This window comes from Argentina anserina, chromosome 3 (assembly GCF_933775445.1).
Source record: "Argentina anserina chromosome 3, drPotAnse1.1, whole genome shotgun sequence".
NCBI classification, from domain to species: domain Eukaryota; kingdom Viridiplantae; phylum Streptophyta; class Magnoliopsida; order Rosales; family Rosaceae; genus Argentina; species Argentina anserina.
Genome location: NC_065874.1, coordinates 34,159,234 through 34,186,251, shown reverse-complemented (window position 1 = coordinate 34,186,251; position 27,018 = coordinate 34,159,234). Strand labels below are relative to the sequence as shown.

Genomic DNA, 27,018 nt, shown 5'->3' with positions numbered 1-27,018 from the left:
TGAACATATTGCGGAATGCAATTTTTTCATACCTATCGGCGCCGGCTTTAATTTTCTGCGGTCCTAGCTTCCAGTTGAGGCCTCGAGTTCTCGCATACTAGTTTATTGATATCTAAACGATAGAGTTCATCAACCGACTGAGAGCAATGTATATGCATGCACAGATACCAATCCTGGTTTGACATCTTCGTAAGAGAAGGAAATAGGAGGACAAGCCCTAGCTTTTTCTTCTTGTTTGTTTTGGACGAAAGAGACAAACCCTAGCTTAGGCTACTGCTTCCATAGACACGGGTCTAATACGACAATTACGTGCAGCCCAAATTCAAAGCTCATTTGAGTTGGGCCTCATCAAACCCAGGCCCAAATGGAAAACCACCCAGAAAAACAAAGAAAACTTCACAGTTGTTGCAGATACAGAGGAAGAGACCTAAAACTCTATTCCAGTTCCGAACTAGCTTTTGTGTTTCACTTTCAAAAACAAAAGTGAAGTTCCTAGCTTTCTGTTCTACTCATTCACATTGGCGCTTTCTAGTGCAAAAGGGTAAGTGATTTAAGTCGCAGAGAGGTCCTCTCTATTTGTAATTGTTGTTGTTTTTGTGAAATGTAGTTGAGGTTTTGGGTTTTTCGTCAGATGTGTTTCACTGTTGTTGAAAGTTTCTGGGGTTTAATGAAGAATTTGGTACCTGAATCTTACTGTGGTGGATAGTGAAGCTTACTCCTGTTGTTTTATGTTCTCTGTTTCTGGGTTTATGTGTCTTTTGTTTTCTGGGTTCAGCTTATTTTGGGTAGACTTCTCGGTCTCATATTGATTTTCTTGTGCTGGGATTCAGGTTAAGATTCAATATGATAATGGGGTTTCTTTAACCTTGTGGGTTGCAGGGGAAAATCAGCATTTTGGGAATTGCGAGATAATAGTTGAAAGAAATGACGGTGTGATTTAGCACAACAAAAAAATTGAATCTTTTTCGACCTTCAGAATTGTTAAGGCAACAATTGTGTTTTGTGTTATGCATGTAAATTCTGATTCCGTTATGATGTAATGCAGATTCCGTTTGTTGAAGATGGCAACTACTGCTGCATCCAGCCTGCAGCTGGCGACAGCAAGACCCTGCATTTCCACTTCTCATAGAGTTTTCGGGTCTGCTGTTGGAATGTTTCATGGCAATGTTAAAGTGGTGTTGTCGTCTAAGCTTTCAAGTGCAACCCAGATATTGTCTGTGCGATCTTTCAAGCGGAGCTTTACATCATCATCTTTGAAAATGGATAAGTTTGTTACAAAGGCAATGGCTGGATCTAGTGAGAACAAGGCACCTGGATTGCCAATTGATTTAAAAGGTTAATTTCTTTCCAATTCCAAACTCATATTTGCACTCCATTCGTATTTAAAGTTCTTATTCATTCCAATCTAATTACAAAGCCTATTCACATTTTTATATATCATTGTTAATTTGCTATAGATATCTCATTTTGGTGTTTCCTGTCTTCTTAATCTTTTGGTTATGTCTTTTAGTTCCTGTTAGTTTCACCTAGCTTAACTTATTATGTTCCTCATAAATTCTCTCTACTGCAATAAAAAAAAGGTCAAAATTCATACTTAACTATGGAAGCTTTTAGTCCTCACTTTACATGATTCCCCTCTGATTGTAAAGACATGTAAAAGGTGACTCCCTCTAGCCAGTCTGCTTTGAAGAAGAAAATCATCTCTACATGATGTAGCTGATTATAGTTAATACTTAATATTACACCATGTTTGTGTATTTGCAGAAGTTTCTTCAATATTTTGATCTCAGGTTTTACTGATCCAGAATTTTACATATCATTATCTATATTTCAGTGAGGTGTTCTCCTATTTTTTAGCCCACTACCTCTCTAACTAAACATGCATGTGTTTTTTTGCAGGGAAGAGAGCTTTCATTGCTGGTGTAGCTGATGATAATGGATATGGGTGGGCAATTGCAAAATCTCTAGCTGCTGCAGGTGCTGAAATTCTTGTGGGAACTTGGGTCCCTGTAAGTTGATAGGCCTGATCTCATGCTATATCAGTATCTGGCTTTTACTCTTGTAATTATTTACTGAATCAGAAGCTTGTACGTGCAGGCTTTGAACATTTTTGAGTCTAGCTTGCGACGTGGGAAGTTTGATGAATCACGCGTGTAAGATATCAGATCTGCGTTTTCTAAGGTTTTGTTATTCATCAAACTGAATAGCAACTAACGAAATATATGATGTTTCAGGTTACCAGATGGTTCTTTGATGGAGATTACTAAAGTATATCCCTTAGATGCAGTTTTTGATAACCCTGACGATGTTCCTGAGGAGGTAATATATCAGTTTACATTAATTTAAATGAAAAAAGAATCCAGTAATATTAAACGTGTAGGCTTTACTTCAACCAGGTCAAAGCAAATAAGCGGTATGCTGGATCCAGTAACTGGACAGTCCAGGTATGAATTAAATTGTCTTGGTCGTTTTTATTATTTTTTGAAGGACAGTCTTGGGAATCTACCGAATTAATTCAGAATATAAGAGATTCAATAATTTTGGCTACCAGTCTTTTTGTTGCTACAAGGCCTACACCCGCGGCTTCACAAAATGTGAACTTGAAATTTCATCTAGTTTCTGTAAATGTCTTTGCTTTTCATGTAGTAAAGTTTTTATTTTCTTTGTCAAAATTCCAATTTGATCATTTAGGGGGTTTTTCGGATTCTGCTTTACTTGCAGCCTTATACCAAATTATTCTTTTTAATCCTTGTTAAATACTTTGCAGGAAGCCGCTGAAGCCGTAAAGAGTGATTTCGGAAGTATTGACATTCTTGTGCACTCCCTTGCTAATGGACCAGAGGTACAATGATAAAAAAGACAGTCTTGTTGAAAATTTGGTCATTATTTCCGAGCGTACATTAAAGTTCTCTTTTATAGGTCACTAAACCACTGTTAGAAACATCCCGGAAAGGATATCTTGCTGCTATATCTGCATCAAGTTATTCATATGTTTCTTTACTGAAGCATTTCCTCCCAATAATTAATCCAGGCAAGCTTCAATGGTCACTCTCAGTAAATTTTATTTTTGTTTTTCTTTTGGTATGCTTGATCTTTTTTTCTTATTGTAAGATGTACTTGTACCACAGATAAACCTTGTGTGTGGAATTAATCAAGATTTTGTGCTTACAGGTGGTTCTTCACTTTCTCTTACATATATTGCTTCTGAGAGGATAATTCCTGGGTACTTTTCTCTGCATTGTGTTCATTACATGTTATTCGTCATATGGTATGTTAAGATGATTTAAAATTGAATGAGATTTTGCAGATACGGTGGAGGTATGAGCTCTGCAAAAGCGGCACTTGAGAGTGACACTCGGGTCAGTTTTTCTTAAATGCACTTTTACATGTCATATATTGTATTTTGTTGTCCTTACTGAAAATTTGATATGACTTGCATCATGCAGGTGCTTGCTTTTGAAGCCGGCAGAAAAAAGAAAATTCGGGTCAACACAATATCTGCTGGTATGTATCCACCTATTACTGACCAAATATTCTTTGTATTCATTGTAAGTACATCTCCATACATCATATCTTTGGGACTATGGACCGATTTAAATGCACCTTGTGTGATCTTATCTCTCCAAATGGACCATGTGATCAAATGGCCCCATTGAAAGCATCATGTACATTCAGAATCATGAATTCAAATTTCCTTGAGAAATTATGAATGACCATTATGAGGATGTCTAAGTTAGGCTTGCTGGAGTTCAGATTTCATATTTAATTGTTTTTTTCTATCTGTATCATCTCAACTTTATTTTTTGATCTCCAGGTCCACTAAGAAGCCGTGCTGCCAAAGCAATTGGATTCATTGATATGATGATTGACTATTCAATAGTCAATGCACCTCTGCAAAAGGAACTATCTGCAGGTGATTTTTCTGCTAAATTTCAATGAACTTTTCCCTTTATTTGGGTTGTTACATACTGATCTTTGAAATCTGATATAACAGAGGAGGTAGGGAACACAGCCGCTTTCTTGGCATCTCCTTTGGCTTCTGCCATCACCGGTTCAGTTATATATGTTGATAATGGCTTGAACACAATGGGTGTCGGAGTTGACAGTCCTATTTTTGAGAAACTTGATATTCCAAAAGATCAACACTGAGGATAGTTGATCAATGGCCCAACAATTAGCCATAATCTTAGGTTGTACTTATAACAATTGCAGTTATTTAGATGAGGTGGCCAATGGCCCCATTTTGTCATGAGAAATAGTTTCCCTGAGGACTACATTTTTCAAGAACATTGGTTCTAAATCCTTTTTACTTTATTTTTATGTGGTTTGTTCTGTGGTTCTGAGGAACTTGTGTATAAAATATCAATCCCCGTTGACAGAAGTGGTCTTTCTCACATCCGATCCTTATTTCTGCATTGCCTTGACGTCTCATTTGAAGAAGCAATTTGATACGATCCACTACACTATAAATTAGACGTTCATTTCATAATGTCACCAAGAATATAAATACCCTAAGAGGCCTAAGCTTGATATTATCTACTTCAAGACTATAAACTTCATCTTCAATTCAGAGTAGGTCAAAACCAATACAGCTCCAAGAGGTTTAGAGGAATATCAGAAGGGCAAACCTAAAAGTAGAAAGCTGTCTTTCTAATCCCATACAGGCACAGCAGCTAGCTGAACAAAATAATCCTACTCTCCATGTACGAGTATGATCTGGATCCTTTACTGATCTTATCAATATTGATTGCGTTATTGTGTTTAAAGTTCTGCTGTCCTGATATTTTGTTCAATAAACTACGTCATTTCAACACAACTGCAAAATCAACACCCTAAGATCAGTAGAGGATCCTAAATACAACCTACCCCTCAAGTTAAGCTTCCACTTGCACATGAATTAAACGAAAGCTTGCGCTTACACCTGAGGAATAAACGGCTCCACCAGCATCATCATTTTCAAAGAAGTCTTCTGCAGTAGATTTTTCCTGTACATCCAGGCCGTAAGTGTTCGAATCTGGGTTGTGTGCGGGGCTGTGCCTGTTTGGGAATTGAAAGCTTCTAATTCATCCCCGGAGACAGGTGTGCATTTTGTGTGGTTTCTTTGAGGCATTAGCTCTTCACCAGAAGCCACCATTTCCATCATGATCTGCAGAGCAGATAAGAAACGTCGTACATATGTGAAGACTGAAGACTCAAGATCATGCCGCTACACTAAAACTCAATTAGAAATCAAATTATGTACATAATTTGACAATGAAGGAGTCAAAACTATTTACCTTCCAATCCTTGAAATCAAATCGGAACACAAAATGGTGATATGCCACTTCATTGGCAACAGGCCCATTAGTAGGTGCTGAACATGAGAATATTGAATAAGCCATTAGCATAGATGACTCAATGCTACTGTAATTAACTAGACATGTGAAATCAATTAAATGTATTGTTTTCTATTCCACTTACAAAACAATATGAGAACCATTTGGCCCGACAGAATTCTAACCCTGCCCTCCTTCGCAAGAAATGACAGAGCAAATAGATTCTCCACTGTCTGTGAAAAAGACCTTCTATTTGGTATCAAACAACTGAGATCAACCGTTTTCTTGTTCTTTAAAATCTCAAACATTGTTGCCATGTTCAAGTCTGTATCAGTTCTTTCTCCTCCTTCATTTCTGATCTGTTGTGTACAAAGTACAAATAACAAGTAAATACCTTTAACAAAAGCAGAACACTACACTACAGCTACTTAACCAAAATCATTAAACTTACTCTTGACATAAGTACTAGCAGCATAACATTTTTCATACGACATACAATATAAACAAGTAAATCGACTTTACCTCTGTGGGCAGATGAGCCGTGGTAGGCTTCGTATGCCGGACAGCAGCCTTCCTTTTGCTTGATCTCAATATTCATGGGTCCAAGCCTTCCAAAATTGACAAAACCATGAGTCAGGACAAATACAATGCAAAACAACATCAACTCTTGATTTCATTCAAAGACTCACATTGTGCAACATCCAAGACCCCTCTTAAGTATTGATGAAACCGAAAGTCCAATATGCTTCCAATCAAGTGAGACATGGGCATCATCTTTGCTCAAATGCTCAAATGCGGTGATACAAACATAATCGAAGTATGTATAAATTAATGCAAATAAATCATATATAGTTGATGGTAATACCTTGTTCATGAAATTTGTCAATGACATCAGACAACATCAAACTTCTTCGAATCAGACTCACTAAATCGTCTCTTTTCTCTGCCGCATACACAAAACGAAAATGAAAATTCACTATTTTACAAGCCTACAAGGGAATAGTTTCATAGTTTCATTTTTCTAAAAAATGCATACCACTGGTGAAGTTCCGGACGGCGAGGTAGCCGGATCGAAGCTCTCGCCAGGGCGCCAGGTCTTGGCCGAAGTCAAGCAGCTCAACTTTGTCATTGCATACTTTCTCAGTCATCGGAACTATCCAACAGATTGATCATAAATCTAAGGAACAGAGAAACCCTAAACATAAGGCCGCGATCACAAAAGACTAGTGTAGGCGTAGGTTACAAATTTCAAGAGAAAAATTGGCGGGAGGCCAAGTTACCAGCGGTACTTTTCCCGCGTTAATGCAGTTTTTATTCCCACGTGATATGGTAAAAACCAAGTATTTATCTTGCTTATTGGCCCAAAGTTCCAGGTCAATACTTGGTAGCTATTTGCTTCTTACCTAAAGTTCCAGGTAAATAGTTACTAGTGTTTGCTTTCTGGCCAAAAATGTAGATAAAAACTTGGTAACCATTTGCTTATTATAGGCCAAAGTTCCAGCTATAAGAATTGATGTAGACCAACTCACTGGTGGAAACTAGTGAGTGATAAAATGGTCTACAATCTACTACTGCACGAAACACACTAGTACTCAAAAACACCTTGATCCATATACTCTAAAGAGTACCCAAACAGTCGTCAATTTGTTCGACTTAAAGTTTGAATCACCAATTTCATTGCAAAGTGTTGGTTAGTTACAGAAAGAGGGTTTAATAGGGAATAGAATGCTAATGGCACGAGTCAAACTCCAAGATGATCAGAATAGTGTCAAAACCAAGCTGATGAAAGACGGAATCTATTCTAGGTAGAGAAGCTATCTACCTAAACCTATATACAAGCAAAAATTAACCTGAACACATGGTGATTACTCAATAAATACAGCAGGAGCATCACAATCTCAAAACTAACTAAAGCTTCCGCTTAGACCTGCGAAATGTGCCTCCAGCATGACCGGTATCATTTTCAGGGGATTCTTCTACAATAGCTTCTTCCTGAACAATCCGGCCACGATTTCTGGAAAGCTTCCTAATTGGAGTTGTATGGCCTTGGGAACTGTACGTGGCTGGTTCCTCCTGGGAGGCAGGTTCGGAGTTGGCAGGGACTCTATGCGGCATTAATTCCTCACCATCAGGCACCGTATCCTTCATTAACTGCAATGATAACAAGAGAACAAAGTTCTCAACCACAGATTATCAAGCATAAAAAGATCTATTTTTGGGAGAGAGAGAGAGAGGGGGAGAAGATAGTCATAAGCCCTTGACCAAAATTAACAAACAGGACAAAACTTGCCAACTTAAAAAACAGGAAACAAGATGATAGCAAGTACAGATGATCATTGTATGTCTCAAACAAGATGACTACGACTCCATATATACAAACAAGAAAAAAGTGGTGACCTTTTGGTCAATTCTGGCATATCAAACACTTCAATTTTGGCATTTCTGAAACTAGAATGTCTGCCATTAATAGATTATGTCAAATACATGATAATCTTATGACTCAACTGCAAGCCATAACACTGAAAGAATAAATAGTACACTATACCTTCCAGTCCTTGAAGTCAAATCGGAATACGAAGTGCCTATAAACCACCTCACGAGATGCCACTTCAGTGGCCTTGGCAGCATTCCTCGGTGCTGGAAAAAGAGAAAGAAATATTGAATACATCACAACCAAAACAAAAGTCAAGATGAGAAGAAAAGTATTAGGACTGTTGTAAACAAACTCACCAACAAAATGACAACGATTCACATCAACTATGATTTCAGCCCGGCCATCTTTAACAAGGAATGAAAGAGCAAATAGATTCTCAACTGTCTGGGCAAAAAACATTCTGTTTAATATCAAACATTCCAGTCGCACACGTTTCTTCCTTCTTAAAATCTCAAACATAGTTGACATATTCCTATCCGTATCAGTTTTTTCTTCTTCCTGTGCATCAATCTGTTGCAAAAAGAACGCAAAGAAGAAAATAGCATCAGATAAGTTCTCAACAGACATTACCACTCCATTGGCTTCCACAGAAATTTAATACTAAGATTGCCCTGTTAGCAATAACAAAACTATCACTTCTACAGTAAAGATACACACAATAGAATCAACTTTACCTCCTCAGGCTCATTAGTTGTAGTAGGTTTTGTTCGTCTAGTACGAACAGCTACCTTCCTTTCCTTATACTCAGTGTTCATGGGTCCAAGCCTTCAGCAAAGTAACATAAATACAAGTTAATACATCAACAATAAAACGTACACACAAATCTTACAAAGTCAAATTCATTACAGACAACTCACATTGTATAGCACCCATGAGCCCTCTTGAAAATTGGCGCCACACCAAGCCCAATGTCTTTCCACCGAATCGAGGCATTCCCATCCCTCAACTGCCCAAAATCTCGAATCATACAGGTAATGAAATCTGACGGCGTAATGCCGGCACTGGACTGTGACTTCACAGAGGTCACCAATGTATTAGTTATATCCAACAATGCTTCCGCATCTGCCACTTGCTCTCTTGGCTTCTGAACTGACAACAACAACAACAAATATCACACATGAACATTGCAAACTTTCAATAGAGCATCAATATCCGACATTTCGGGCTAGTTTGGTATTACTGTGACTTTAAAAAAAATCTGCTTCTAATGTACTGTAAAAAAAATCAACTTTGAACTAAAACAAGTTTGTGTTTGGTAAATATTACTTTTACAAGTGTTGTCAATAAATAAATTGTTTGGTAAATTCTTAACAAAACTGTTGTAGATATGGTTAACGACTAAAAAGGACATGATTTTGTTTTAATATATTGAAAATAATTATAGATAAAAGAGTTATTTGAGAATTTACAAAAAAATATTAACATTTATTGAGGTTTTAGTAAAAGCAACCTTCAGATTGCTTCTAAAAACTATAAATTCTAAATAAATAAATAAATGACTGATTTTTCTGAAGTTACCAAACACTATAATTTATAAGTCGATCTAAAAGCAGATTTTTTTTAAAAATGAAGTTGTACCAAACAAGGCCTTCATCCTTTTCACACACCCAATTTTATCAGTAAAACTCAATGTATCACAACCTCAGTAAATTTTAAAAGTTCCACCTTTAATCATAAATTTCACCAGTAGTAAACTAAATCATATACTCAATTTAAAAAACCTCAGTAAATTCTAAAAATTCAACCTTTGATTCTCAATTTTACCACAAAAATGTAGTTCAAACATAATCACATACTCAGAGTAAAAGTAAGTACCAAGCTCATGTAACTTCTCAACTCTACCGATGATGACGCCGAACTTCTCCGACTCCGGCCTCAGCAACTCATTTCTCTTCTCTACAACCAACACCAAAATCCAGTAATTAAATATTAATAAAAATTCAAAACAAAAATCAAGTATTTCAATTCGGAGAATTAGTAATACACACCGCTAATGAGGTTGAGAATCTCGTTGTAGCCAGATCGGAGAGCTCGCCGTTGACCGGCGTCCTGGTCGGTGGAGTCATTTTCACCCTGCTCGGCGTTGAACCGCTCGGGCTTCACGGCCCGGAGCCGCTCGGCCTCGTCGACGGCGCGGCCTTGGGCGGCGCTCCGTTCGCGCTTGGCGGACCTCGGCGGCATTCGAAGTCTGGAAAAGCCCTAAATCCCTGAGAAACCCTAATTTTTGATAGAGAAGGAAAGAAAGAGTGGTGTTAGATTTGAAAAAAAAAAAAAAAAAAAAAAGAGGGATTGGGTTTCCTATAAATTAGGGAGAGTGAAAAATATTTTCAAAGTTGAAACTTTAAAACGCCGCGGTGGTGTTTCCCGCTCGTTATAAATTTGGGGATTTTTTCGATTTGGGGGTTTTTTGATTATGAACCAAAAAGGGAAGTTTGCTGTCCTTATAATTTAAATTCAATGAAGAAATGACCTGTTTTTGGGCTGAATAATTTGGGCCTTTCTAAGAAAAGTGTCTGTGTGTGGGGTATCATTTGTTTGAGGTTGCTGAGGTGGTGACGCCAAACAATGTAGTATATTAGCTCTAATATCTTAAATAATAAATAATAACCAAACATCTAAAACACAATTGAATCATAGCCTTATTACCAAAATCAAATCGTATAACTGTACAAGTATAACCGTCATTAAACAAACCAACACAAACATGAGTTATATGATACGATATGTAATTACTTATTGGACAAAAGCAATCACTAAGGTTTTCATTAATCGCCTTATAGTGAGGACTAAATGAGAATTTTCAAATTAATGGTTTACAATGTTTAGAGTTCAATAGATATTTTTTAAATTCCAATGTATATGTCATTCAACCTTCTATTCAAAAATCTTCATTAATTCCTCATTATATAAGGTACTCATTTGAAACTCTTTTTTTTTTTGGTAATGTCATTCAAAAACTCTGATGTATAAGTATACTTGAATGTTCGGCCAAAAAAGTTGTGTATGAGTGAGTACGGCCACATTGCCTTATAAAATAGATCGACCTCTAATTATGGTTGTCTTGTTCAAAAGTAATTATCAAACAAAATAAATAAAGATTGTAACATTAGAATCCGAAAATTCCAAATCTAATGATTGATTGTGATGAGCACTAGTTGTGTCGCCTTATTAACCGATACTTCATTTATGTACAAGCTGACACCATGGGCTATACACGACTCTCTATACTCTTATGTAACCGATATTCATTACTGTTTGAATCTTTATTTTATAATTAAATATGAGATTTCTCTCTTCTCAATAATTAAAACCATATCTGAGATAACATATAATGCATAACGGTATTTTGTATTTCGTGCTATATACGTCGTCGCAAAGATACGTAACGCACCCATCAATAATGTATTGTCCATTTCAACATCCCGACCAACAACACCTACTCTAACTTCTATTGTATCAAATGTTCTAAATATCCCGATATATATTCTCGACATATTCCCGATATTAAGAAAACGATACGATAAGTTACTTATCGATCTATTATATCGGTTAACCCGAAAAATCAAGTCAAATGATGATCTATAAGGTCAAACCGAGTTTGACCCGATATATCGGTGTTTTTTTAAATTTTTTTTTAAAACCACGTCGTTTTGAAAAAATAATTTAAAGAAAATAAAAATTTCGTCGATAACATTCGATGATGATGAGAGTTTGTGATGAATGATCACCTATATTTTTATTAATTAATACTATTTATATATTTTAATTGTCAAAACAATAAAATATTTTTTTATGAAGTTTATTTAGTATATTTAGTTATATAAATTTTAATTTCTCAAGTTTATTTGATATATTTTGATGTATATGTTTATAAATATATTAAATTTAATTAAAAATTAGCTAAGACGATAAATCCGATATATCTCGATATATACTCGTTATATTCTTATTTTATAAAACCGATGCGATGCCGATAACCGTTATTTAGACCATTGATTGTACCCACATCGAGATCATTTGCTTTCGTAGTTCTTTGAGTCATTCTCGTTCAATTATACATCTTAAATTCTAGTTTACGAAGAATATTTTTACGGTGGAGTAGAACTGGATAAAGAGGTTGTTTTGGGGATTTTGATACAAGAACAATGAGAATGGAGAACCCCATCCGAAGCTGAGGGCCAACGGCGGTGGAGCGAGGCCGCAAGCTCTACATAGCCGAACCACGGATCGTATTGAGTCAAAGAAAAACAAGGACTTGGGGGCACTAGCAATGGAAATTATAAAAGCGAAAAACATAATAAAACTGTGTATAACATTCATCACCATCAACCCCATCCCTTTGTGTTAAAAAAGAAAAAAAAAATTCTTGATCGTATAAAACCAAAAACCCTAATTTTGTTTTTTCAATACTAAAAAAACGATGAAATGAGAGGAGCATGGCTAGTAGGGAACACGAAGCCACCGCGCAACCGTGGGGGACGTTAGAGGAGCTCTTGCTTGTCTCCGCCGTCAACCGCCACGGCCCAAACCGCTGGGACTCCGTTGCGTCCGAGCTTCAGTCTCGCCCTCACTCCTCCTCCACCGCCGCCCTCACTCCTCACTGCTGTAGCCACAAGTTCGACGACCTCAAACGCCGCTTCCAACAGAACGACGACGCCGCCGAATCGGTGGCCGTTATGGTTGACGAGCTCCGCAGGCTCCGAGTCGAGGAGCTCCGCCGTGAGGTCCGCCGTCGCGACGTTTCGATCGTGTAACAATTCCCCTCGCGTCTCCCTTGATTGAGATCTGAGACGTCGTCGTTTTGATGGCCTCGGAGATCTGAGCGTTGTGCTTTGTGTGTGTTTTTACAGGTCGTTGGAGTTGAAGGTGAAGAGGATGGAGGACAGAGACCGGAGCTTGAAGGCGACGGCCGCGGCGGCGGCTTCTCCTCCGGTGAATCTCCATCGCGGCGGAGGAGGAGCGGATACATCGGAGTCGCCGGAGAAACACGCCGTAAAATCAAACTCCGGCGAGGACTTCGTAGCGGATTCCTCCGAGCGCGAGAACCGATCCTTCAACGAATCCAATTCCACAAGCCAGCGAAGCGACGCGAGGCCAAACGGCGTCGTGGAGAGAAAAGCAGATGAGGACGTGGGGCCCGGCCCGGAGAGGAACCAATCTGATCCGGCCCGCTCCCAAACCCGATCCGAGCCCGCCTCCGCGAACGATGGAGTGATCGACGACGACGACAACGACGACGTGAACAATAAAAACGGGGGAGAAGGAGAGCCGACGAGTCGACCTGGCGAGTTGAACGAGTTGCCGCGGGAAGTGAGGAAGCAGAACAGCGATGTGCAAAGCTCGGCCAGCTTGTCGAGGAAGAGGAAACGACGTCGTAAAGATGGCGAGAGTAGCAGCGGCGAAGAGCCCGAGGGTGGTGAGGAAGTTTCTCCCGCCACCACTAAACGGGTCAAGCTCGTTAAACTTGAGCCGTTGGTCAAGGTCCTCCGGCTCGTCCGCTCTCATCGGCTCGGCTCCGTATTCCAACGCCGGCTTCGGATCCAGGTACTACTACAATTAATTAAAATTATCGTTACCAGATGGGGGAGTTAAAATTACCGTATACAATTAATTATATCGTAAAATCTAATTATTTAATCAAAGCTTACCCAGAAAACATGTTAATGGACGAGGGGAACTCTAACGTAGATTAGGCCCTTTTCGAGTCTGAACCAATCAGGTTGTGGCATTTCCCGTCGACAATGGGGGAATTGTCATTCTTGATTTTCGACGGGGGTAGTTTGGTACATTAGGAGAATAGGGTTAATGAGGGGATAATGAAGGGTGTGAGTTGATGTAACGCTGTAACAGTGTGATTAAGTTTGAGCGAGGATGGCATGAAGCCATGAACTCTGTGCCACAATACAAAAGCGTAGTCAAGAACTTAAAGATGCAGATGAATTGGCTTAGGTGGTGGTGTTGAATTGGGTGCGAGTCTTAAATCTTGGGTTTGACCTTGGGTCACTCCGACAGGGTGGTATGTGTAACCGTCAATCTTTGCTGGTTTTGGCTTGCATGGGTGGCCAGCAACTCCGGCGACATTCATTAGTGATTGTTCACCCGGTCACTAATTGAACAAAAACCACTTAAATGTAAATTGAGTAGTGAAAATAATTACTACGAAATTGTTTTAGTTTTTGGAAGAGAGAAAAATAGCTGATGTTGAGCATAATGTGAACTATAATTAAGAGGGGGTATTTATAGAAACTTATTCATATAATAGAGCATATAGATTCACTAATGCTTAATTCGACAAATTAGTACGGGACAATTGAATATTTTAGTTAGATTTCACATAATTTTGGAATCCTATATGTTTTTTTATAATGAAAAAAAAACATATTGGATTCCAATATGTTACTAATTGAGACTAATAGTAGTTCTCATGCAAATCATGCAATCGATTTTTGTCGCTGTTTAATTTTGAGTAATATATGTTGTTCCGCCCGGAATTGACGCTACCCCCCCCCCCCCCCCCCCCCCCCCCCAAACATAGAGAATGTTACAGTTCCACACGCGCGAGGGTACAAAGATGCGCTAAAATATAAGTGGTGGGCCACTATCGTATAATGGGCCCTCACTCCTTTCCCATTTGAAAATTTGATGCATGAAAAAGACCATAAAACCCTACATTTGAACGCTTAAATCCAATCTCTCTTGTTTACTATATACTGATCAAGAACCGTCCGTTTAATTTTCTTTTTCTATAGGAGTCACAGAGGTACAAGAACCTGATTAGGGAACACGTAGACCTCCACGTGGTCCAATCGAGGCTCGACAAAGGGGCCTACAACGACTGCAGCGCCAAGCTCTTCCGCGACCTCCTCCTTTTGTTCAGCAACGCCGTTGTTTACTTCCGCGAGGCCGCGCCGGAACACGTGGCAGCTCTAGAGCTACGGTCGCTGGTGTTGAAGGAAATGAACGACTACCTACCTCAATTTGGCGTGAAGCGCAAGTCTAATGTAGAGTCCGATATCACTACTGGGACTACAACTTCCATGAGACCCAGCAAGTCGTCTTCGATCGTTGTGTGTGGTAAACGTGGTTCCATTAATGCATTGTCGTCGGAAAACAAGAAAGGAACTGTTAGGAAGGTGGTGGTGGAAGAGAAGGAACCAAAAGTGAAGGTGAGTGAGAAGAAGGCAGAAGACAGTGCTCCGGTTAAGGTGGAGGACAGAGGTGTGAGGAAGAGGAGGTCGACTCAGGAGAGAAATGGAGGGAGAAGGTCGAGAACCACAGCCGCGAGTAAGAGCAAGAATTTAGAAGCGAAGGTGAAGTTTGAGTCAGACGGAAATGAGGTGAGCGGGCATGAGGGTTTGGAGACGGTGAAGACGGAGAAGAAAGAAGACGTGAAGAAGAAGCAAGGTGCCGCAATCTTCTTAAAGAGAATAAAGCAGAATGGTGGGGGAGGAGTTGGGCAGGGTAGTAATGCGTCGGATGTTTCAGAGGATGACAGTAAGGATTGCATGGTGGATGAAGAAGAGGAGGAGGAGGCAGAGGAAGAGAAGAAGAAGACGACGGGAAGGAAGAAAAACGATCAGGTGGAGAGGAAACCAAGGGTGACTCGCAGCGCTAGCGGAAATCGGGGAAGGCGAGGGGGTAGAGGTCAAGAGATCAGTGGGAGGGGGATGAGAGCGGTCGGGCGGCCGCCTAAGAAACCAGAGACGGCGGTGGTTGGAACCGGGAAGAGGGGGAGAGACAACGGCGAGGCGGATCAGGTGGGGAGTGCAAAGAGGCCGAGGAAACGACCGAGGAGGTAATGCGGTATGAGTGTTGTATCATGTAAATTAAGCTTAAAGCGTGCTTTAGTTGTATTTTTTTTTGTTCTTGTTTTCATGTTGCTAGCTAATGCTATAGGATGCTTAGGTTCAGTTGGTTTTAGTTCACTTCTGCCCAAAGAAGGCAAAAGAGAATCGGGGTACTTACAAGAGGGGGATAGAGAGGAAAAAAGTAGTCATGTATTGTGAACTTGTAGTATGCTTTTGGGCATTCGTTGCATATACACGGGTTTTTTTCTTAGTACTTCAAACTTGAAAGCTCAAACACCAGAAGTAGGACAATGATCTTTAAGTAGGACTTTCCTTAAATAGTGATTGCTCGTTAATGAATAATGATTCTTCATTTGTTTTTATAGTAGATAGAATTATTTGGGCCCGGATCCTTTAGGTTTGTTATACATGATATACAAGACCCAAAATGGTATATGCCTCTCGGGTTGGTCGGTTCCTGTTGTGGCTGTCTTTTCATTTTGCAGCACATTAACTACATCACCAAAACCAGTAGAGAAGCCAACTGAAATACTGAAACACAACGCTAAAATCTTACATCACATAACAACAATCGGAGACAACATGAAAAATAGCAACAAATTAAGAGTTTTCTACTCTAGGTTCTAAACCGTCTCTGCATTTTGGCCATGCATCTAATTACCATCACATAAATCCTATCCTGAGCATTGTCCAGGACTTTGATGTATGCATATCTCCACTTCTTGTTAAGCAGCAAAGGCCCACAAAAACCCCAAAATCCCAGAATGAATCCGAGAATAACAGAAACATGCAACCATGGAACTTGATATTCATCCTCATCCTCATCCTCCCTACTATCTTCATTGTCCTTTGCATCCTTGCCCTTAGCTGGTCGACACTCGGTCGAAAGTGGAGCGCCACAAAGTTTGGGATTCCCCTCAAACGCCGAGGAACTGAAGCTCTGGAGCTGAGTGCTTGTTGGTATTTCACCTTCAAGGTCATTGTATGAAACATTGAAGTCTTTCAGAAAATTAAGCCTCGCTAGGGACGACGGAATTTTCCCAGACAAATGATTATTGAAAAGGTACAATGTCTCCATGTTCTTGATGTTTGATATCTGCTCTGGAATGTTTCCTGAGAAGTTGTTGTTGCTAAGATCCAAATTACGGAGAAGCCGCAGTTGGCCAATCTCAATAGGTATGCTACCACTAATGTTGTTACTCTTTAAGTCCATTGCAGGAGGAATGTAAGACAATGTGAATTGTACAAACACCGTTGGACCTCGGGATCCATAGACAGGCAATTCTAGCACGACATCATCTTCTTGAGTAGCAGCCTTTCCGGATACCCACACCGGTAGCCTACAAAGGTCCTTTGGGAGTTCACCGGAAATTAGATTGGCTTCCAAATTCAAGAAATTGAGCCGTGAAAGATTCCCCAACCAACTAGGAATGGAACCAGTGATACGATTAAAAGACATGTCTAATACCTCTAGCTTCTTGAGCTTAGATAACCATACAGGTATTTGACCGGTGAAGCCACAATCACTTAAAGACAAGAGACGAAGATTTTGAAGTCCACCAAAATCAACCACGCTAAGTTCAGCTGGTAATTCTCCACCTTGAAAACCAAATGCGAAGGATAGGAATACAAGACTTTTGCAACGCCCCAATATCCTCAGTGCCTTTGAGATATTGGTCAACCTATTGAACCCAAGCGAGAGGAAGGACAAGGATGTCAATGATATAATTTCAGGGTTAATTTCTCCTTCTAGATCGTTTCTACTCAGTCGAATTGCTTTAAGAGACTTGCATGAGTAAAGGCTACTTGGTAAGATACCAGTGAGCTGATTCTGACCCAGATCAAGTTTACTAAGTTGACTTAGACTCGAAAAATTAAGGGTAGAAATATTTCCTTCCAAATGGTTGATTCCGAGATTTAACTCCCTAAGGTCAGTGCAATTCATCAGAGATGGGGGTAGAGAACCTTCAAGATTGTTAAAATGAAGGAACAAGAGTTTCAACTTGGAGAGTTTTCCTATGTGTTGGGGAATCATGCCACTCAAATTATTGAACTGGAGGTCAAGAATTGCAAGGTTGGTGAGATTGACAATTTTATCGCTAATGACTCCATAAAGCGAGTTATAAGGCAATGCAACTTCTTCAAGCATGGTAGCATTATAGATATCTTCTGGCAGGAATCCCGAAAGGTTATTGTTCCCGGCACGAAAAACCTTCAGTTGGGAACACTCCCCTATTCCATGAGATATGCTACCATTGAAATTGTTGAAGGAAACGTCTAATAACCTAATCAAGGGTGAAGAACTAAGACAAACTGATGAGGGGATAGACCCGGACAATGTATTATTGCTGACACTAAAACTAGTCAGATTGCTAGCTTGTCGGAAAAATGAAGATGGAATTGCACCGTGAAAGTTATTGTTGGACAAATCCACAATCCGAATACTGATAGATGGTAGAGAAAGTGGAAGCTCTCCGGAGAGAAAGTTATAGCTCAAATCAAGGACCTCAAGATGACTCAAGTACAAGAAGAAGCCACTACTTGGCTCTATCGAACCAGAAAGTGAATTATGAGAGAGGTTGAGGTGGATGAGATTTGTAAGATTTTCAAGTGAGGAAGAAGGAAAATTACCTCCTTTGAGTTTGAGTCTTTTGGAAGGTAAGCTCAAATGAGTGACCGAACCACCCAGATCACAAGAGACGCCCTCCCAATGGCAGCAATTTCCTGACGTCCAATTTAGAGGAATCGAAGTAGACAATGTGATGTCGAATGACTGAAGAGAGCTGCGTTCAGTTTCTTTGCATGCATGAAGGTTTATAGAAAAAGTAGAGAATATGAAAAGGAGGAAATGGAAACCATAAGCCATTGGGTGATATTAAATCTGGTTCATATTTAAATTGCTCAGAAGCCTATATTTATACAAGATTGTATGTAAATGCCATTGATGAAGAAGCATATGCATTTGGCAAAGGCAAGTTCAGTTCACATAAGACTGCTCAGAAATCAGAAGTCGATTCTGCTCAAGAATGGAAGGGAACATCTTCCGACCGTTTTTCAAAGATGAATGGTGATGCTTCAGTCAACTTCTAGAGAGTCATATATACCCGCAATTCCTCGATCTGAATATAGACGTATCCTCTCTGTCGTACCAAATTTTAGAATTATTCGTGATGTTAATCACAAATTTTGAACTCGTCTAATATAAATCCTACAATGAAACCATGAGATCTGCTCAGCATTGTCCATATATTGGCTGTTCGTTTCTTCATCAATGTCATTATCGGGCGACTGAAACCCAACGTTACAGTGTGTGGTTAAAGAGACTTGAATGTATTTAATGTATGTCCATAGTTTAGTAAGTTCATCTATATATATACAAAATACAATAGTATCTTTTTGCCTGCTTCAAAGTTTGCAGAGTCTATGGAACAAGATCACAGACTTAAAATAACTCAGTGTGTTTGGTTGAACATAGTTTTGGAATAGTTTGGCTTCTGTATGTCACCTGACTCAGTCAGTATGAATTGTTGGAAAGTGTATCTTGCAGCAATCAATTAGGACTGTACGTTGTGTTATGCAAGAATATATTATATTAGGTAGGTTCAAGGTTCTAAAAAGCCCTAGGCGTTATGCAGGCGGACAACCACCTCCTAGCGCCTAGACGGTCAGGCGGCCTCCTAAGCGGCGCCTAGGCGGTTTTAAATTATTAAATATTTATTAATTTTTATACATATATTTAAACTATTTTAATGATTAAAAATATATAATGATGTTTAATATTAATTTTAAAAATACTTAAAATAGTCTAAATTCACATAACTTAAGTAGAAAGTCCATAAAAATATTTGAAGAAAAGATAAATAATGAAACAAATGCAATAATACTAAATCTCAATTTATTTATCTCTAAATTATTTCCTAACTCATTCAGTATCGGACTCAAACTTAATATTCATATCTTTCCTCTTCTTCTATTGATAAGATTTAGTTTTCATAAAATAGACAAAAAGTGAGAGTTGCGGCCTCTTTTAGTTTTTTTTTTAATGTCAAATAATGGTTGACCGCTTATGACTAAATAAAGCCAATTAGACCGCCTATGACTGAATATGGCCGCCTAAGACCGCTTATAACCGCCTAGGACCGCCTAAGACCGCCAAGGACCGCATAGGCGGCCGCCTAATTCACAAAACGTCACAGATGGCCGCCGAGGCAAAAAACGTGGTTGTGGGTGACCTCCTAGCGCCTAGGCGGCCACCTAGACCGTTTTTTAGAACATTGGGTAGGTTTGATTGTTTAGGATAGTTGTGATATGCAAGAATATATTGTATAAGGTAGGTTTGATTGATTAGGATAGTCTGCATGATATTTATTCTAATTGCATGTTATTGTAATAGCTTACTTTCCTTTACTAGTCTCCTACCTCGTTGGAGAACCACAAGTAGTACATAGGTGTTCTGTACATACCTCTGGAAATAATTATTTGCCCAAATCTTTCTTCTCTTTAGGTTAGACTACACTTTCGTATCATGCATGCATGAAAATTACACACAGCACTTGCCTCTTATCTCTTTTATGAAATCATTCTCAAGAAAAAGAAGAAGTTTCCCTTCGTAACCAACAAGACTGCAATAACGGTCCTATGCTATACTTACATTTAGATTCATATACAAGAGATGAACGAAAGAAACTTACTTGAGCGAGATGTAGATGAAGGAAACTGCGGCTCTCTCATGTACTTAATTTCCAGGTCAGGCTCAACTTGTTTAATTTGCAAGCAAAACTCATTGACCCAAAAATGAGTTAAACACTGTGCATGAACGGAAATAGAAATTTACAAGTATTTCCGTTTTGGAGCTCCTCATGCGGGCCGGGTTGAGAAAAGTATTTGCCCCGACATATCATCTTCTTGGCCGGGACATTTTCTCTTTCCAGTGCTCAAAGTACATTCTAACTCTTTCTCTTTACATCGTTCATGGGATTCGGAAGCACCTGTTCTCTGCAACCATGGTGCTCTTGCTCCAAAACCCAATTGAACCACAATGCTTCTGTTTCCTTTGAAGAACAAGAAGAACAATGATTTCAACTTTACAAACTCACAGAGTTCTACTCTCATCTGAGTTTTTTTATATAAAATGGAGATGGGTCTTGTTGGGTTTATTGAAAGTACTTGGGGAGGCTCTCATTTAAGTTACTTGCATTTGCTTAAAATTGTTCACGAAGATATATTGATGAATTTAATACACTGATTTGATTATTTAAATTGCAAAAAAGAAAAGCTTTTTTATACTTCCCATTACTTGTGATCAGTAGCAGAGTCTTTCAATTACTTGACTTGTCTGTTGCAGCCAGTTTCTTTGTTTTCTTATGTAATTGTATCACATTCTCAGCAACTGTTGTGGTTAATAAGGCTTTTACAGATTTCCAAAACGAGAGGCTTTCTCTACTTTCTGCCACATTGTATGAACTGATCTTTCACCTTGTACAAAAATTGGAAATATGCATATCTCCATGACTCGCTCAACAGTACAGGTCCACAAACTCCCCAAAATCCTGTAATGAACCCAAGAACCAGAGATATATGAAACCATGGGATTTCACTGTCCTTGTGTGCTTCTCCAATTCTATCATCTGTATAACTCTTGGTCATCTGTTGGCACTTATTTGGAAGCGGTGCGCCACAAAGTTCTGGATTTCCCTCAAAGGCAGTGGCACTGAAGCTCTGGAGCTGAGTGCTTGATGGTATTTCTCCTTGAAGATTATTGTATGCCACTGTAAATGATGACAAAAAATGAAGACTTGATAGCGAAGCTGGGATTCTCCCTGATAATTGGTTTCTTGAGAGGTCTAATCTCTCCAAGTTTGTGAGGTTGGATATCTGGTTTGGAATGGTACCATGCAAGTTGTTGAGGCTAAGATCCAGCTCCTGAAGAAGCTGCAACTGACAAATCTCAGAAGGCATGCTTCCAGTTAGACTGTTGTTTCTGATGTAGATTGCTCTTGGCATATTGGACAGAAACTTGTACTGCAAGGCAGTTACTGATGCATTAGTGCGTTGGGAGTAGATGGGCAGTTCAAAATATCCATGGCCTGTTTGAGAAGCAGCCTTTTGTGCTGATACCAATGCTTGTAATCTGCAAAGCTCCTTTGGAAATTCACCTGAAAGTGAGTTATTATTCAAGCTGATCATGAACAAATTTGGAAGAGTCCCTAACCAAGCAGGAATCGTGCCAGTGATTCTATTAGATGATAGATCCAGAGCTTCAAGATTCTTCAGCTTTGACAGCCATAAGGGTATTCGACCTGTAAATTGGCACCCGGCTAATCCAAAAACCCGAAGGTTCTGGAATGCAGAATCAATCATTCTGTCTCCATCTGGCATTTCTTCACCTACAAAGTTATGTGACAGAATGAGTACCGTGAGGCTTTTGCTGCCCATCAATATCTGCATTGCACCTGTGACATTGGTCAGTCTATTTTGAGCTAGGGAGAGGAAAGACAGGGATTTCAGTGAGAGAATCTCCGGTCTTATTTGTCCTTCTAGATTGTTTGAGCTGAGTCGCAGTGCTTGCAGAGACTTGCATGAGTAAAGGCTTACTGGCAAGGTACCAGTGAAGTGATTTCCGACGAGGTCAAGTTTACTAAGTTCAGTAAGTTTGGAGAAATTAAGCTCGGAGATATCTCCTCCCAATTGGTTGAATCCCAGATTCAGCTCTGTAAGGTTTCTGCAATTCATCAACGATGGTGGCAGAGAACCTTGTAGATTGTTAAAATGAAGGATCAAGAGCCTCAACTTGGAGAATTTCCCAAGATTGAGAGGAAGTGGCCCTGTCAGCTTATTGAAGTAGAGCTGTAGGATTATGAGGTTGGTAAGACTGGAAATTCTGTTACTAATGGGCCCGGAAAGTTTATTGGAAGGTAATGAAATTTCTTGAAGCGTCGGAATATTGTAAATGTCAGTAGGAAGGGGCCCTGAAAGATTATTGAAACCGGCACGAAGGACCTCAAGCTTGGAGCAGTTCTGCAGTCCAGGAGGAATTATTCCAGTGAATCCATTGGAAGAGAAATCCAAGAGTCTCACCGAATGAGAATGAAGACAGATAGAGGATGGGATTTGGCCTGTCAAGTGGTTGTTGCTGACATTTAAACTGCTCAAATTCCAGGCATGCTGGAGGAATGAAGATGGAATGGTGCCTTCGATTCTGTTGCTGGATATATCCACCGCTCGGATATTACTGAATGGTAGAGACAAGGGTAGCTCTCCAGTGAGAAGGTTGTAACTTAAATCAAGGATTTCAAGATGATCTAAGGACAAGAACAGTTCAGGTTCAAGTGAACCAGAAAGTGAATTGTGGGAGAGATTGAGGTGGGAGAGCTTTGTTAGGTTTCCAAGAGAGCTAGAAATGCTTCCCTGGAGCCCTTTGGAAGGCAACAACAAATGTGTCACTCTTCCAGCGGTATTACAAGTGATGCCTTCCCAGTTGCAACAATCATTTGAAGACCAGTTTAAAGAAGTAGAGGATATGTCAAAGGATGACCAAAGTGAGTGGTGATCGACTTCGTTGCATGCATAGATTGTAGTGGCAGTGGAGATGAAAAAGATGAAGAGAATGACATAAAGAGCTGGAAATTTTTGTTGCTCTGGCATTGTTCTTGTTGGATTTGTTGTGCAGAACTACGTCGCTCATATTTATATACATAAACAGCTGGTTTAGAGCAAAAGAAACTTAGGAGCAGGCAAGCTGAGCAGCAGCTATATTTGAAAGTCTTAGTTTCTGCATATATGATTAGTGCTTGACTTTGAAGATTTATTGTAGAGAAGGAAAGAAGCATTTTCGTTTTAAGTTTGAATTCTTGTTCTACTGATGTTGATGGTTTCACTGAGAATAGAAATTACTTGAAGAGACAAGCATCATATGTTGGCCTTTGTTCCCTTCTGGGTATAGGGCATGGCTACATCGGTTGGTGGCATTGGGATGATGCATTCAGAACTACTGACCAGAAGGGTTTACATTGACTTTGGCAAGGACTGCCCCAATTTCGTCGTCATTTTCGCAAATGGTGAAGGAAATTGACTTGCACTTAGCTGTGGGCATAAAAAGTCGTAATCTCAAATTCTTTCCGAAATTTATTGGAACGAGATTGAAATTTAAAAACGTAAATCATATTCTATCTAATTATGGTGGAATGAGACACATGAGTGACATGACTAATAGTTCAATGGGTGCCACTATTGTCACTCTACAATCTACTTTATTTACCCTACATCTTATTATTTTATTGAAAAATTGTAATACTCTAATGTAAAATTACTGTATTAGAAAATAAGTTGTTGAAATTTGTAATTTATTTTTGTTTATTTCACAAACAGACATCTATTAATATATATATATATATATATTAAATACTTAAAATTGAAACTAATGAAAAGATTGAATTATCAAAACTCTTATACTTTGCAATAGTGTTAAATTGAAGAGCATATTTTTATTTTTTCTGTCGGGATATGATTTGGATTTCAATGTAATCGAATTTGTTTTTGTAGGTTGATATTTTTAACTAAACTAAATTATCAATAGTACACACGTACAAAGAAGAAAACTACAATACGTGACCTCATTTTCTATTTACAAAACCTAGTTACATGTAGTTGTGCAAGCTTTCTTCTCCTGCTCCACTAGGCAGAGTTTTCTTGGTTGCAGAGTTTTCTTTGAGGCCTTGCTGCTTTTTTGGGGCAGGCCTTCAAGTCATCTCCACGGCCGAGGGGAGAGGACGACCGCCAAAGTGGTGACGGTTGCGTCCAGCAACCTAGGTCGGCATCCGATTCATCTAGTGTAAGGAGGATGGTGGTAGGTGATGGTTGGGTTGGGCCTTTTGGGCCTATCTCTTTGGGCCAATTATCCTTACTTCTGGCTTCTCTTGGACTGGGTTGAGTTTTTTGCCCTCAATAAGTTAGCCGTGATAACAGGGCTTTGTTACTGGTTACCTTATGCCGACTGCATAGAATCAACATTGGGATGTTAGTTTCTAGTTCTAGTTGTGCTAGTTTGCTAGGAGTTAATCATTCCGCAAACTATTAATTATCGTTACTTCCGGAAAGGGAGTGAGAGTTTGTTTTTGTTGTTTCGTACGTTATTTTTTCTATTATATGACAATTCGTCGTTTATTCGGAAAAAAAAAACTTCAAAGTTTAAATAGTTAGTGTAAGGCAAAAATGTAAATTTACACCCCAAACTTGGCTATAATTGTCAGTTCGCACTTCGAACTTGTAATTTAATCCATTTTGTATTTTTTGAAAAGGTGTAATTAAGTCCATTTTATTTTTAAAAGGTGTAATCGAGTCTACTTACCTTCTGAACTTGGTAAAAATTGTCAACTTACAACCCATCCGTTAAATTTAATGTTTTTCATCCAAATTAAGTCACATGTCATACATGTGAGAGATAATCCTGTCATTATATTAAAAGTTACAAATATCTCATAGACAAGAATAAAAATAACTTTAACAAAACCTAAACATAAATCATCCATGAACAAGAACATAAAAACCTGAAAACTAAACATGAAGATTATAGAGTTACACTTTATAATTCTCCTCCCAAGATTCCTTACAAAGGTGTTTAGAATTATTAATCATAATTCTACCATTTTTATATATTGTACATTATATTATTTCGTTTTTTCTATGAAAAATGATATAGTATTCGTTAAAAAGAAATTCAAACATGTTTTTCATAAACTAGTAATTTATTCATTTTTAAAAATAAAATAAATGAAGAAAATTACTTAAGAAGAAGACTTGCAACTAGGTTTTGTTTTTCGAAACATGTTATTGATTTATATTTTTTTTAATTTACGTGAAAAGATATGTTAAAATAAACTAGAAAAATATAAATAAATATATATTAGCATTATAAATTAAAAATAAATGTGTACATATATAATTATATAGAGACTCTAGGTGGGTATGCAGAATATATAATTCAAAGTTTTTTGTTGAGTAGTAGCCTAGTAAGGTTGAGTGTGTTGAAAAAAGATGTAAATAAATCATTTGATTATAAAAAATGAATATTCATTTTAAATAATTTTTTTATTTATTCATTATTAAAAAATTATAAATATAGAATGACAATATTACTCCTCATGTGCATGACATATGATGTAAGATTAGATGAAAATAGTTAAATTTAACATAGATGGTGTAAATCAACAATTTTTATTAAGTTTTGACTCAATTACAAGTTCGGAGTGCAAATTGACAATTATAACCAAGTTTATGGTGTAAATTGACATTTTTACTTTAATGTAATGACGGTAATTGATAATATTTTACAACATTATGTGCATATATTTTGTTAAAAGTATTTTTGTTTAATGCTAATTTGTTGATGAAAATTAAAAATTAAATGTTTTTAATCAAATTTCAAGACAGTGGGATTAGTCTCTCCCGTCCTGAGCATGACTGGATCAATCTCATGAGATGAGATTTAAAAAAACACAAGATCTGTCTCAAATTTAAAGAGTGGGACGAGTCGCAAGATTAACACAATCTCGTCTCATTTGGCCATGCCCAACCTTACTTGCAATCAATTGACAAATTAATAATTATTTTGAACTACTACATGTGTGCAACAACACTATTAGTACCCAAAGAGAGTTGAGTTGATGTAAAAGAGAGTTATGTCGAAAGACAAGTGAGAGTTGTACATAAATACTCGCCAGAGATTTAGAATCACCAGCTCCTTAAGTCGGTCAGCAGCAGACAACAGTATAAACCCACATTAACTAATAACTGTGATTCATGTGCCTATGAACAGCACCAGAGACTGCAACATCTGAAATGAGGAAGCACACAACACTTAGAAGCTGGAGGCCAAACCAAGACATGCTTGCTCATTTAATCTTCTTTTGCGCAATGTGCAGCTGCACCGACAAGTATGTGGTGAGGGCCCCAGCATATCGGAGAAGAATAGCAGCGTTGTGGCTAGCACTATATATACAGTATAATAATATGTATACACACACGTATAAACACTGTATATACATATAAAAAACTACATATTGCTAAGTCGAACTATATATATAGTAAAAAAATATTAAACAAAACTAATTCCATGTCATTTCACATCATTAGGAAAATTGATCAAGACCATTGAATTTAATTAAATTTAAGGGTAAAAATTAAGTGTAAAAATAAGTGTACAATTGTGTGTGCCTTAAACTGTACCCTATATATATATATATGAACAATATTATATATATAGTCAAATTATATAGTCGAATTATAGTCATATATATAGTTATATAACAAATTATATTCATATGTATAGTCGGATTATAGTCATATATATGAACAATATCAAATATATAGTCAAATTATACATATACAAGTTTATCTTGCGCACGACAATTAGTTGAAAATTTTTTCATACACTCAAACCTTTCTCATCAAATAGGATTTTTTT

General features: G+C 38.2%; 5 protein-coding genes and 1 pseudogene across 5 annotated transcripts; 2 read left to right on the top strand and 4 right to left on the bottom strand.

The window, feature by feature from the left end:
• Positions 1–427: 427 nt before the first annotated feature.
• LOC126785922 (enoyl-[acyl-carrier-protein] reductase [NADH], chloroplastic-like) lies at positions 428–4,370 on the top strand. The gene is made up of 13 exons (XM_050511603.1): positions 428–541; positions 1,046–1,335; positions 1,900–2,009; positions 2,098–2,153; positions 2,235–2,319; positions 2,397–2,444; positions 2,768–2,842; positions 2,920–3,031; positions 3,172–3,223; positions 3,308–3,359; positions 3,447–3,504; positions 3,815–3,913; positions 3,995–4,370. The coding sequence occupies exons 2-13, from the start codon at positions 1,062–1,064 to the stop codon at positions 4,147–4,149; spliced, it is 1,176 nt and encodes a 391-aa protein (XP_050367560.1). The 5' UTR covers positions 428–541; positions 1,046–1,061; the 3' UTR covers positions 4,150–4,370.
• A 545-nt stretch (positions 4,371–4,915) lies between these two features.
• Positions 4,916–6,463, bottom strand: LOC126787568 (non-structural maintenance of chromosomes element 4 homolog A-like; annotated as a pseudogene).
• Positions 6,464–6,999: 536 nt separating this feature from the next.
• LOC126785923 (non-structural maintenance of chromosomes element 4 homolog A-like) lies at positions 7,000–10,016 on the bottom strand. The gene is made up of 7 exons (XM_050511604.1): positions 9,738–10,016; positions 9,565–9,645; positions 8,607–8,838; positions 8,424–8,514; positions 8,046–8,259; positions 7,861–7,952; positions 7,000–7,466 (listed from the first exon to the last, which is right to left on the bottom strand). Exons 1-7 carry the CDS (start codon positions 9,928–9,930, stop codon positions 7,224–7,226), a joined length of 1,146 nt encoding a protein of 381 aa, XP_050367561.1. The 5' UTR covers positions 9,931–10,016; the 3' UTR covers positions 7,000–7,223.
• Positions 10,017–12,169: 2,153 nt separating this feature from the next.
• LOC126785916 (uncharacterized) lies at positions 12,170–15,823 on the top strand. The gene is made up of 3 exons (XM_050511596.1): positions 12,170–12,499; positions 12,600–13,293; positions 14,499–15,823. The coding sequence occupies exons 1-3, from the start codon at positions 12,186–12,188 to the stop codon at positions 15,546–15,548; spliced, it is 2,058 nt and encodes a 685-aa protein (XP_050367553.1). The 5' UTR covers positions 12,170–12,185; the 3' UTR covers positions 15,549–15,823.
• A 350-nt stretch (positions 15,824–16,173) lies between these two features.
• LOC126787567 (receptor-like protein 2) lies at positions 16,174–18,426 on the bottom strand. Its single transcript, XM_050513425.1, has one exon. The coding sequence runs from the start codon at positions 18,421–18,423 to the stop codon at positions 16,174–16,176; it is 2,250 nt and encodes a 749-aa protein (XP_050369382.1). The 5' UTR covers positions 18,424–18,426.
• Positions 18,427–20,996: 2,570 nt separating this feature from the next.
• On the bottom strand, positions 20,997–23,201 carry LOC126787566 (tyrosine-sulfated glycopeptide receptor 1-like). The gene is made up of 2 exons (XM_050513424.1): positions 21,449–23,201; positions 20,997–21,304 (listed from the first exon to the last, which is right to left on the bottom strand). Exons 1-2 carry the CDS (start codon positions 23,199–23,201, stop codon positions 20,997–20,999), a joined length of 2,061 nt encoding a protein of 686 aa, XP_050369381.1.
• Positions 23,202–27,018: the final 3,817 nt, after the last annotated feature.